Source organism: Crassostrea angulata, chromosome 3, assembly GCF_025612915.1.
Source record: "Crassostrea angulata isolate pt1a10 chromosome 3, ASM2561291v2, whole genome shotgun sequence".
Taxonomy (NCBI): domain Eukaryota; kingdom Metazoa; phylum Mollusca; class Bivalvia; order Ostreida; family Ostreidae; genus Magallana; species Magallana angulata.
In genome coordinates this window covers 35,733,975-35,745,708 of record NC_069113.1, presented here as the reverse complement: position 1 = coordinate 35,745,708, position 11,734 = coordinate 35,733,975, and the positions used below count along the sequence as shown (strand labels likewise).

The window sequence follows — 11,734 nt, the reverse complement described above, 5'->3', positions numbered from 1 at the left end:
AGATTTACTTTTAAGGGGTTTAAAAACCATATGAAAACAAAATAAAATCGTGCCAAATATTTTAAATGACACAATATTTTGTTACTTTGATAATACATGTAATTAATTTAAGATTGAACTTGATGCCTGGCTCCAACATTTTAATATGCAGCTATGACCAATCATCGCCATATACAAGAATAGATATGCGTTACCCCATATCCAAAGAGTTCGTAGGTGTTGCATAAAACCATTCCGTCATTACAAAAAAGAAAAGAAAAACAAACTCATACACAATAAATAATTAAAGAGATTATGTGATAACTATTATTACAATAATCATGGAAGTAATATACATGTAATTATGGTAATAATATAAGCAATATTCATTGGTGAAAAATTGTCAACCGAAGAATGACCTATCTTTTCGTGAAAAAGACTAAGGAGGCAGATAGCGTAGGAATAATGAATACTTCACATTTATATTTCTTGGAAAAAAGTGATTTTCAAAAATAATTTCACGTTAATTTTTTTTTCACTTAAAATATATACAATGATATCCTAAACGTTTGTCATAATGTTGTACATGTATCTGTTGATGTTGAATGGAACTATAGTTTTCAGTGCAATTGTGTAAAGAGTACCTGACTGTAGTAATATTTCTTTAATAGATAGTAAGCACGGATCGAATATATTAATAACTGAAATCAAAATACTATGTAGTTATCACTTCAGTAGACGATTCGCCAATTTTAGTTTGTTTCTGTATTTCATCGTTATTTATATGATAAAGTATAAGATATTATTGTTCAAACAGCCTATAACCTAAACGTTCCTTAGACTGCAGTTTTTCCAAAGAAGTGTAAATGTATACTAGTAATCTGTGATGTTACGACAATTAAGACAAGGATAGCTTAAGTGTTCTCATGTATAAACAAGTATTATTTCAATTACATGTATATCTAATTATTAAAAAAATGTGCATATTAATGTCTTCTTTGGTTTTCTAATTTAGAAAGAGCAATTTAAAAAAAAAATTATAACTTTTGAGTTCAAATCGACTGAGATCATATTTAAAAATTAAAAAGTGTCTTATATTTACAATTAATGCGCTTTCTAATAATAATTTAAATGCAGTATCAGCTTTGTAAAAGATGTAACTTTTGTTTTTTTTCATTTTTACTTCAGGCATTTCAAAATTATTTTGGAAACAAAGAGTTGCACTGATTCATGGTTATAAAGACTTTTGAAAGCTTGTTTTATCTGCTAAAATAAAGTGTGTTTTAACTGTCGAATTAACCGATTAATGAAATTCAACAGATAAATCCATCAATTGTTTATATCTATCTATCTATCTATCTATCTATCTATCTATCTATCTATCTATCTATCTATCTATCTATCTATTGTGATTACAAATGGAACACACACACACAAACTATTATTAAACTGTTTGCTCTATGTTTTAAATTACTTAATGAATAATTATTATGAAAAATATTTTCGTATTACTTGAACAGAATATTTCTATCTTGCATTTTATACTATTTAAAACAGTTATTGATAAAGTCCAATGTAATAAAATGCAAATGCCATTTGTACTTTGATACAAGTAACCGGTTAATCGGTGGGAAAACTACGAATTTGTATATATATTAAGTACATGTAAAAGCAACAGAAATCAAGAATTATAGTTTATTAAGTAACAAAAATTGTTCATTTAAAACAACGCACAATACATAATGAAGACATTGGTAAAATAGCATTTGACTCCAGTCATTTAAAAATGTAGTTTTAAGTGTAAACTCAACATCATCTAAGATTTCATTTGTTACTCCAAATTCCATTTATCATCACCTAGTATAAATGTCCATTCTCATTATAAATAAATTTGTAGCCACATTCGATATAGTGATCGACAGACTTAACTATACATGCACTAGAAAAATCCAAATATATGTTAATCTTGGATTGTACTGATATAGATGCTGAAAAAGAGTTTTTCCGAAAAAAAAAAAAAATAAAAAAAATAAAAAAAAATATATATATATATATATATATATATATATATATATATATATATATATATATATATATATATGAGAGGAATCATTCCTTTTGGATGATCATTTCAGTCAAATCCAAAAAGGGTGAATTACTTTATGATAGATTTGGTCACGTATCGACTGTAATGATCGCTAACATATAGTATACTCATTATTATTTATATTTACCTAATGTTTTAATTATTGTACGTAGAGGTAAAATACTAAAATAATTTTAGTCGTTTAATGAGTATCGATTTCTCAGGTGTGTCATTCAATTATGTAATTATTGAAAAATATATATGAAGACTCAATCATTGTTTTATCACAGACAAAAACACCAGAACTTGTTAATACATGGAATAAGACTAATGTGGTAAGTATATAACTTCGATATTTCTGTCGTCTGAGACGGGAGGAAAGTTCTTCTGTGGCATCGTATATGGTTTATCCAAATTTTTCCTGAAAAAAGATTAAACTATGTGGTAAAATACAATTTTGCAGGAATACCAGCTATTTCCTTACCCAAAATCGTTATTAGTGTGTATTTCTGCTATTAGAATTAAAAATTCAAAATATAAATTACCCAAGTTTTTTGGAAGAAATGTTTTGCAAAACATTTGTTTTCTTGGGTACTTTGAAAGCCCACGAATTTTCTTTCATAGGACTCCTGTAAAATATAACTTTAACAATAAATCACTGCTGAAAAATTCATGACTAAATATGTTGATAGAAAAATGACAAACGGGAACTGAATACTTACATGGTCATAAATCGTCTACAGTAAACGAAGGTCATCGCAATAACAACAGAAAGCACGACTCCACAAAGTACTCCAAGTGTTACGTAAATTGATTCTGAAAAGTTTAAAAACAAAAAATAAGGAAACTAATCTATTGACCATAATTTTTCTGGAAATACAATTTCAAATTTTAACAAAATGCACCTTTTGATGCTTTGGGTATTTCAACCGAACACTCTGTCACACTTCGGGACTCTCTTCCGGTGGTTGTTGTATCATCTGGGCATTCCTTACACGACAGCTGTCCCGATAGATCCTGATAGGTTCCGAAGTCACATTTTACACATTCATCATTTTTTAAGTACCGACCAGGTCCACATGGAACTAAATTAGAGAAAATTGTAAATCAGATACATAAACAGTAAACCGGTAAGAACCCAATCTTTACTAATACTGCTTTATCGGAACGAAGAAATGTTTGTATACTGTTATTAATATTTGTCTATCACCAGTTTTCGTTGTCTAGTCGTACATGTAATAAGGCGTTTTGTATAATTTTACGAAAAATAAAGCCCTCGAATATTGATGAAACTAAGATATATACATACCACAATAGAATTGAACAGCGACAGAACCCGTGGGGCACAAGACAGTACTTGTGGCATCAAGACTTGCCATATCAACCTCGTATAATGACCCTTGAACTGTTGTGTCAAATGAATCATTCTGAATTGAAGTTTGCAAATCGTCAAAGGATGTATACAAGGCAATGTAGCATTCTTCAGATCCGTCTGGAAATAGGAAATTAATAATGTCAAAAATAAGTAATTAGAATGCAATTATCAAAAAGACCTAGTTGTGAAGAGTTTCAGTATGGAACTTACGTATGTTTGGATCACACGATAGAGACAGTTGAAATCCCGCACTGCTTGACGTCGTAGATCGTTTTGACCTCAGGCTACATCCAGTTACACTGGCTTTGTTCAGGGAACAAGTTCCTGATGCGATGCAGTTAAGGTTTTTCAAGCCGCGCTGAACGGTTTCCGGAATCTTTGTCTTGGTTTCGCTATACATAGTCGAGGAGTCGCAGGAAAGATCTTTGTATGAGGCAGAAAATCCAACTTGAATTTTATTTCCATCCTGTATTTCTGCAAGACAATGAAAACATAATTACGATTAAAGGACAAACATCTGAATTGTGAAAGTAATGAATTCATCGCCTTAAAACTATATATAAACTCAGAGAATCTCACTGGAGCAGTACGGCGTTTTGCCGTAAGGATTGTCGTCTGTTTGGAAATCCCAAAGGTAGAAAGTGTCCTGTCCACAGAAATAGTAAGGTTTGATAGTATGGTCAAAATCATAGTCATCAGCACAGTCCACAGTACAGTTGACACCGACGCTATCATTGATGCAGGTCCAGATAGTGTGCTCAAGTGTTTCTAATGCTGCACATTCTATACCAAGTAAAAAGTTCAAAGTAAAGGGTAAACAGAATGATAATGATGAATAAAATAAAAGAAATTTGCTAACTTGCTTCATACAGGCCTAATTGGTTTTATCAAATTCTTTTAAAATCTAGAAATGCAAAAAGGGGGTATTTTTTTTCAAATGTTAGTTGGAATGATAATGTTGACTTTACCAGGACAACTGTCTTGGATACAAGGTCTGCTGTCAGTACTGTTATCCGGACATTCCAGGCCGCCATTATCAGGAGCTGGGTCGTTACAGACTCTCCATCTCTGCTGTGTTCCATTTCCACAAGTCACAGAGCAGGAGGACCACTCACCCCACTGACCCCAAGAACCGTCAACTGTACAATAAATGTATGAGAATGACATGTTTTTGTGTATTTATCAACGGCATCACAAATTTTATATGTATATTTATATATAATAAATTAGAAATAATATGTACCCATGACAATTTCACAGAGTTCTCCTTTAAATCCATAGGAACATTGGCATGTATATTCTGCAGCGCCATCTACACAGGTGGCGTTGTTCTCGCATGCGTGATCAACACAATCATCTATGTTCCATTCACAATTGTCGCCATAGAAACCGTAAGCACATTCACAAATAGATCCATTCCTTTTGTCGATACACCTACCATTGCGACAAGGATTTGAGCGACAATTGTCAAAATCTAAAAATCAATTATGTCAGATGCTTGAATATTAGAATCATTCACTGGCATTTAAAATCATTTAACAATTATTAAAAATTACTTACTTGAAAAATTAGATTAATTACTTACCATCACATTCACTCGGCATCTGCTTAAAAGTTCCATAATTTAAAATCTTTTCAAAATTCTTCCAGTTCAATATTTCACCACTTATATTGTTTGAACATTTTGACGTCATAGACAGAATTTGAGAAAAGTTTGCTACATTGTAATTCCATATATTTAACTGTGACAGTGTTGATGAACCTGGAATGGAAAAGGTCAAAATGCCATTCATCAGTTTGATCAAACATAAAACGATGCTATATTCAACGTTTAAGTTACGATTTGAAGAGGAGATGATTCCATACCCGTCAGTGTCAATTTCATTTTTGTCTGCAATTCGAATTTTATTGACGATTGAAAACATATTTGTCCATCAATATACAACTTGGAATCATCATTGTCCATGACCAATGCAATTACATGCCAGTTTTCACTGGTAAGTTGTTGGCTTGTTTCAATTGTTCGACTAAAAAAGAGAAAAAAATATGAATCTGAAATAACAATTAATCTAAATATACTGTAGTTTGCCTCTGATATTGTGAGGAAAGTACATGTACATGTAATAACAAACCTTATATTGCTGACGCGAACCTTTGAACCAATTACAATAATCAAACGTTCTGTTCCATTTGCTGAAGATATATTGATTTCAAGATGGTTTGATGTTTGTTCTAAGTACACCCAAGCAGTAAACAGGAACTGGTTAGCACCATTCTGTGCAGAAAATGGTATAGAAACCACACTCCCAGTAGAAAGCTGTAGATCAAATTCTGTAAAACAAAAATAGATCCATAAGATTTATAACATTCAGTGTATTGACTTTACTGATGACAAAATGCAATGATCGATTGATGTCTTAACCATAGAGAGAAGCTAACCTTGACACTGTGACCTTTTGGAGGCTCCTTCAGCAACAGTGGTAGAGGAACCCGGACACTCCGTACACTGGGAGGATCCAAATTGGTCAGAGAAGGTGCCTACTGGACACAATGAGCACTTCGGCGTCCCATCAGCGGACCAAGACCCAGGTTCACAACCAGCTGATTGTAAAAATTCATAGTTGCATTACAAAATATCAATGTAGCTTGTTCATCAATGCATAAGTGGATGTATTTGTTATTAATGCTCACATTCGCAGTGCGATAGATCCTGCGCTCCATGTGCTTTCGTTGTCATGCCTACAGGACATAGATTACAGTGATCCTGTCCACTCAATGGCTGGTAGGACCCACGAGGACACATTGGACATGTTTCAGTGATGACGTCATAGTAGGTGCCTGGTGCACATTCGACTGTCGAAAAGAGTTTTGGATGATATTATTTATTCTTAGCTACATGTACATATATAAGCTATATGTAAAAATGTTCATAAATTTTTCTCCCTCTCTAAATTACTTACTACATACCACATGATATAGTTGTGTATGAAGGACTGGTTCTCTCCGGACATTCCAGCGATAATTCAGAGTTTCCAATGTCTTGAATTTCCATGAGTCCATCTGCACTTAAATTAAAATTGAGGAAACCGGATGCTTGTGCATTTCGTATTGCATTACTTATTTTGAATTGATTTCTTCTAAGTTGAACAAATCCGTCTACAAATGTAGAATTGTCAAAACTGGCAGCAATATCAAAATCTATTCTCATCTCTGCTGACCGTTTCTTCCCGACAGAGCCACATTTAATCTACAAAGATGGATCACAATGAATGATTTATCAACAGGAACTTGGTAGACATGTTTCAATGCAACTCTATTTCGTTTTGTTCACGAAAAAGAAAATTAGTACCTGAACATTGTCAACTGTGCAGTCTTTGGCATACATCTGACATACCAGTGCGTATTTTGATTTGTTCAACGTTTCAATAAATTGGCGTTTTATTTCGTCTCTTGTAGAGGGGTTTGTACAATCGCCATTAAAATAATATGAGGCTGACATTCGAAGTTTTCCCCCGTTTGCCATTCTGGTCCCTGAAAAAAAACTTGTCACCGACATGAACATTTGAAATTGTCAACACTTTCAGCAATAAAATATATTGTCAAACAGTGAGCTTTTTTTTTATTCTTTCATGATTTTCTGTACTTTGTGATTACCCGCGCAGTCTGGAAGCGGAAGTCCACCTGTCAAAAACCATTCGCCACTATCCCCGCATACAATCATTTCATAGAAAGCCGATCCACGTCTGACATCATATCCACTTTTACACATCATTTGACAAAATTTTCCGCCCAACCAGTAATCACAAGCAATAGCACCATTTTTAGGTGCGTTCAATTCTCGCTTGCAGCTCTGTAATACTAAAGAACAACGCTATTGGTCTATATAAGAATCCAAAAACAGTTGTTGGATTATGCAACGTCATGAAAATTAGGTTTTAACAATCTTATATGGTGTATGAAAGAATTAACAAAAGTTGAATAGATTTTTAACATTCTAAAACGTTTAAACAAAGCAATACCCCCCCCCCCCTAAAAAAACACCCCTCCCCCCAAATGAAATCAACAAAACAAAACATAAACAGCTCAATATATCGGGTATACCATTGCATGTTTATTCAACAAACCTTTACAGAAAGGTTGCATGTCACCAAACGTCCAATATCCGTATTCACCACTCCCGCTTTTCTCACATACCGCCACCTGAGACCCGTTCCTCTCCGTTCCTGGACCGCAGTTAAACTCGCACTGACTCCCGTATTTAGATCCCCAGGGACAGCTCACACTTTGAAACGGGGTGGCATGCACGACCGGACAAGAGAGGACTAAAACAAATCCGATATCAATAAGAATATTTATTGATTAATAACCTCTAGCCAAATGAAAAGTAAAATGAGTTTGACTTTACCTTTCATTATGATGTTTGTAGTGCACGTTTTTGCGTTGTTTCCAGCACTGTCGGTAGCTTTGTATTTAACCTTGTAGCTTCCAGCGGCTATCTCGTCCCCCGGAGATATGCTGCCTTCTTTGGTAACATTGACCACGCTGTCATGATTGTCTGTAGCATAAGGTTCTTGCCAAGTTATAACACCGTGCGTAGAATTTCTGTCGGCGTATGCAATTACTGTGTGTGGACAATTCATGAACCTGGGAGGGTCAGTATCTAGGATAAAGGGAATGTCTCGTCATGAACCTTTAATATCAACTTTACGCATGTAAGACAAGGAGTTAGAATAATTAATAAAACATATCTAAAGGATGCTGATACTGATGATGATGATGATGATGCTGATGATGATGACGTAGAAGATGAAATATGAATAAATTTTAAAAGTAATTATTATCATAAAATGCACCATATGACAATCTGACGAGCAACTGTAATTTTTTGGCAAAATTGACATTTTTCAAAATTGGCATTTATATTTTTATAACGAATACTCTTGGATCGATATTTGGTTAATATTATGAACTAAAAAATTAAAACCATTCGTATTAAGTTCTCTATTCCTTTGCTTCCTAAATTATTTCGGATGATTTATGAATATTGGGATTTACCTTTACAAGTTGGTTTTTCTCCTCTCCAAGAACCATTTGCTGTACAAACCCGAACACGCGACATTCCAGGAGTGATGTCATATCCCTTCTCACAAAAATACGTACATACGCTGCGGTACTTGTTTTCGTCGGTACATAAGTACTTCAAATTCCCAACAGATGGCTGTAAAGTTGGACAAGTTTTCTCTGAAATAATTTAATTTGAAATAAACCTTCATACTTATTAACAGCAAAGTTAAACCAAAAAGTTAAAAATTGTTTCGTCTAAAAAGGACAGAAAAACATTTCTTTCATAAATTAAATGAATTACTTTGACAGGAAGGAGGGAAATGATTCCATACACCCGTGTACATGCACTCCAGTTGAGAATTTCCAACAAGTTGAAACCCACTGTAGCAACCAAACGTACACACTGCGCCATAGAGGGGATCCGTACCAGGCTTGCATTGGTAATAGCCGTCACTTACAGGTATGTGGTGTGGGCATCGTTTTACTAAAAAATAATAATTAAAAAGAAACAATAACCTCATTGTCGATCCCCATGATCATTGCCCGAGTCTGCTTCATCTTTTTGGGTCATCTTTTAAAATATTCGTACCTTTGACAGTAACGGTGAAAGAACATCGAGCCATATTTCCTGCCTTATCACGAGCAAAGTAGGATACAACGCTTTTGCCCGAGAAGTAGCTTCCAGAAGCCTTCCCTCGACGGGTTGGTCTGGAAAGAAACGCAAGGATGTCTTATTTTCGAGCAGAAGATGTCGTTGATTATTACTGAGTATGAACGAATAAGCCAAGTTGTCAAATTAGGCAAATCTTACTTGATTTTTCCATCTTTTGTATCGGACGCTGTTGGTTCTGGCCAGGAGACCCTCATTTCGGTCTGCAATTTCTCTGCTTCGACTTCTTGATTTGGTGGGCACGCTAGAATTGGCGCTGACGTATCTCTTGCTGAAAACACCAGGTCAAAAACATCAGAAACTACTAGTATACTTGAAGAAGTTAAAATCATAACTCACGTTTTAAAGTAAGAGCTACATGCACTTGTATACAAAAGTGCAATTTAAAAAAAACATTGAGAGTCCTTACGTTTGCAGAAGAAGCAAGCTCTGATTCTTATTCCGCTTCTGAATCTGATCCTGATTCTGGCACGGAATCTGAATCCTCGTTTCTTGATCACGTGACGTTTCTTCGAGACAACTGCTTCATCACAGTCTGAAAAAAAAGATACTTTCTTAGCTATTTTATTATAATACCTCCTTCTTTCCCTTTAAATTCCAAAATATCGTAGATCAATAGTAATGTGAATTCTAAAATATATATAAAAAATGATAAATTGAATAACTCCTTATTACATTTAATGTAGTAGTCGCTCCAACGGCCGTCATCACACGTGACCCAGGCGTTGACGTCTTTGTGGGGACACACCATATTACAAGACGAGCCGCTAGGGACCCCCAATTCAGTGGATACGGGGGAGTTCTCAATGTCCACGCAAGACAATAGACGTCCAGGCTCCAAATCTCGGGCGTAACAAGTACTTTTTTCAGCCTGCTCCTGTTAATTACAATTTAAGAGTGTACAGAGAGAGAGAGAGAGAGAGAGAGAGAGAGAGAGAGAGAGAGAGAGAGAGAGGTATACATACCAAATAAGATGTGGCTAAATCTGGTCCAAAAAATATCATTAAAACCAAGAATGTATTCATTATTTAAGTATATTTTTTCTCTTTTTTCTGTAAGTCAGTCAGCGAGCTGCTGTTTGCGATTCGCCTTTCAATAATCTGCTGAAATTTGTTTTGAAAACCAAAAAGGAAGAACATTTATCAAAAAGCTAATTCATTTAACAAGAAAATAATTTAAAGTTCTTCCTCCTAGTCTTTAAATACCGTTGGAATTCCCCGCCCGGCTGTTTTGTACACTTATCAGATTATTTTTAAATGGCCTTTATAACTATCATATATAAGGGATAATATGCGTCAATAGGTTTTACATATATATATATATATATATATATATATATATATCTAGAACCCCCCTTTCTTTCTAACATATTAGTACGCTCAAACACATAAAATGCACAATGTTTTGACTTTGAATAGTCTGAATAAATTCGTAAGGTTGTTGTTTGCATTAGAAAATAGCATTTTTTGGAATGCAATACATTTGCATCCACATTAAATATCGATTATTTATCTGCTCAAACAATATTGAACCTAAAAACAATTCAAAACATAAATGGCATACATGTTAGGATGTCGATTTTTAATAAACCTTCTGTGCAACCAGTCGCTGCACAAACGTATTTAGAATGTTCAAACTTCTCCATTCAATTTGATAATTTCTCTTCATTATCACTCTATAAAAGATACATATACATAAAGTCTTATAACGTGAGTGAAACTATTGTATTGTATTGTTTATTAGTCAACAGCTGTACAGCTCATAGACATATACAATTAATATGCACATGTTATAATACATATACTGGTCACTTGAAAAAAGGCAAGTTTATACATACAGTTTTCTGATTACAAAAGCATTCTTAATATATTTACTTAAATTGCACAAATCCTTTACATTTTGTGTTGACAATAATAAAATTGATTTAAAGACAGAGGCTAGTAGAGACTGTTTAAAATTATGAAAAATACGTTGCTTGGCGATTGTTGAAATAATTTCTGGCTTTTCAAAAAATTGGTTTTCCCATAACTAAACCTAAGATGATTTGTAACCATTTTCTAACGTTATACTAAGACTTTTCAAAATTTAAAAAGCAAAACAAAACAAGGTTATACTAAGACTTTTCAAAATTTAAAAAGCAAAACAAAACAATCAACTTTAAAGGTTAAACAGCTATGATTTTTGCAGTGCTTGCTTTTTAAAAAAAAAAATAAGTACATGTACATGTAAGGGAAATCCCCGATGGTCTTGAAGCTTTAAACTTTTGTGACTCCATTCATCTCTTTAACAAGAAATTATTCCGTTCATGTTTAATAACCCTTTAAACTTTTAATGGTCTATAAATTCTCCTGTCTAAATGCTCTCATTTGACCTGTAAATTTGGCTGACGTGCACAAAATATCCCTTAATTAAGTCTGTGATTTGAAATACCGATAAATCTTTTTAAAAAGGACATCTCAAATACAAAATTTAAATTGTTTATTGCAACCACAAGTGCTACTCATTTAAATTATCTGATAAAAGGCTGCATTTCTCTCAATAGCGAATATTTGCATATGCA

At 33.7% G+C, this 11,734-nt stretch overlaps 1 protein-coding gene across 1 annotated transcript; it reads right to left on the bottom strand.

The window, feature by feature from the left end:
* Positions 1-2,135: 2,135 nt before the first annotated feature.
* LOC128176059 (sushi, von Willebrand factor type A, EGF and pentraxin domain-containing protein 1-like) lies at positions 2,136-10,278 on the bottom strand. The gene is made up of 26 exons (XM_052842096.1): positions 10,140-10,278; positions 9,850-10,051; positions 9,584-9,709; positions 9,316-9,445; positions 9,094-9,212; positions 8,806-8,988; positions 8,496-8,681; positions 7,846-8,100; positions 7,565-7,762; positions 7,095-7,298; positions 6,790-6,971; positions 6,408-6,687; positions 6,132-6,293; positions 5,880-6,041; positions 5,573-5,771; positions 5,307-5,467; positions 5,026-5,202; positions 4,684-4,914; positions 4,409-4,579; positions 4,020-4,223; positions 3,651-3,914; positions 3,375-3,557; positions 2,971-3,150; positions 2,788-2,881; positions 2,611-2,694; positions 2,136-2,486 (listed from the first exon to the last, which is right to left on the bottom strand). The coding sequence occupies exons 1-26, from the start codon at positions 10,197-10,199 to the stop codon at positions 2,393-2,395; spliced, it is 4,491 nt and encodes a 1,496-aa protein (XP_052698056.1). The 5' UTR covers positions 10,200-10,278; the 3' UTR covers positions 2,136-2,392.
* Between the last annotated feature and the right edge of the window lie 1,456 nt (positions 10,279-11,734).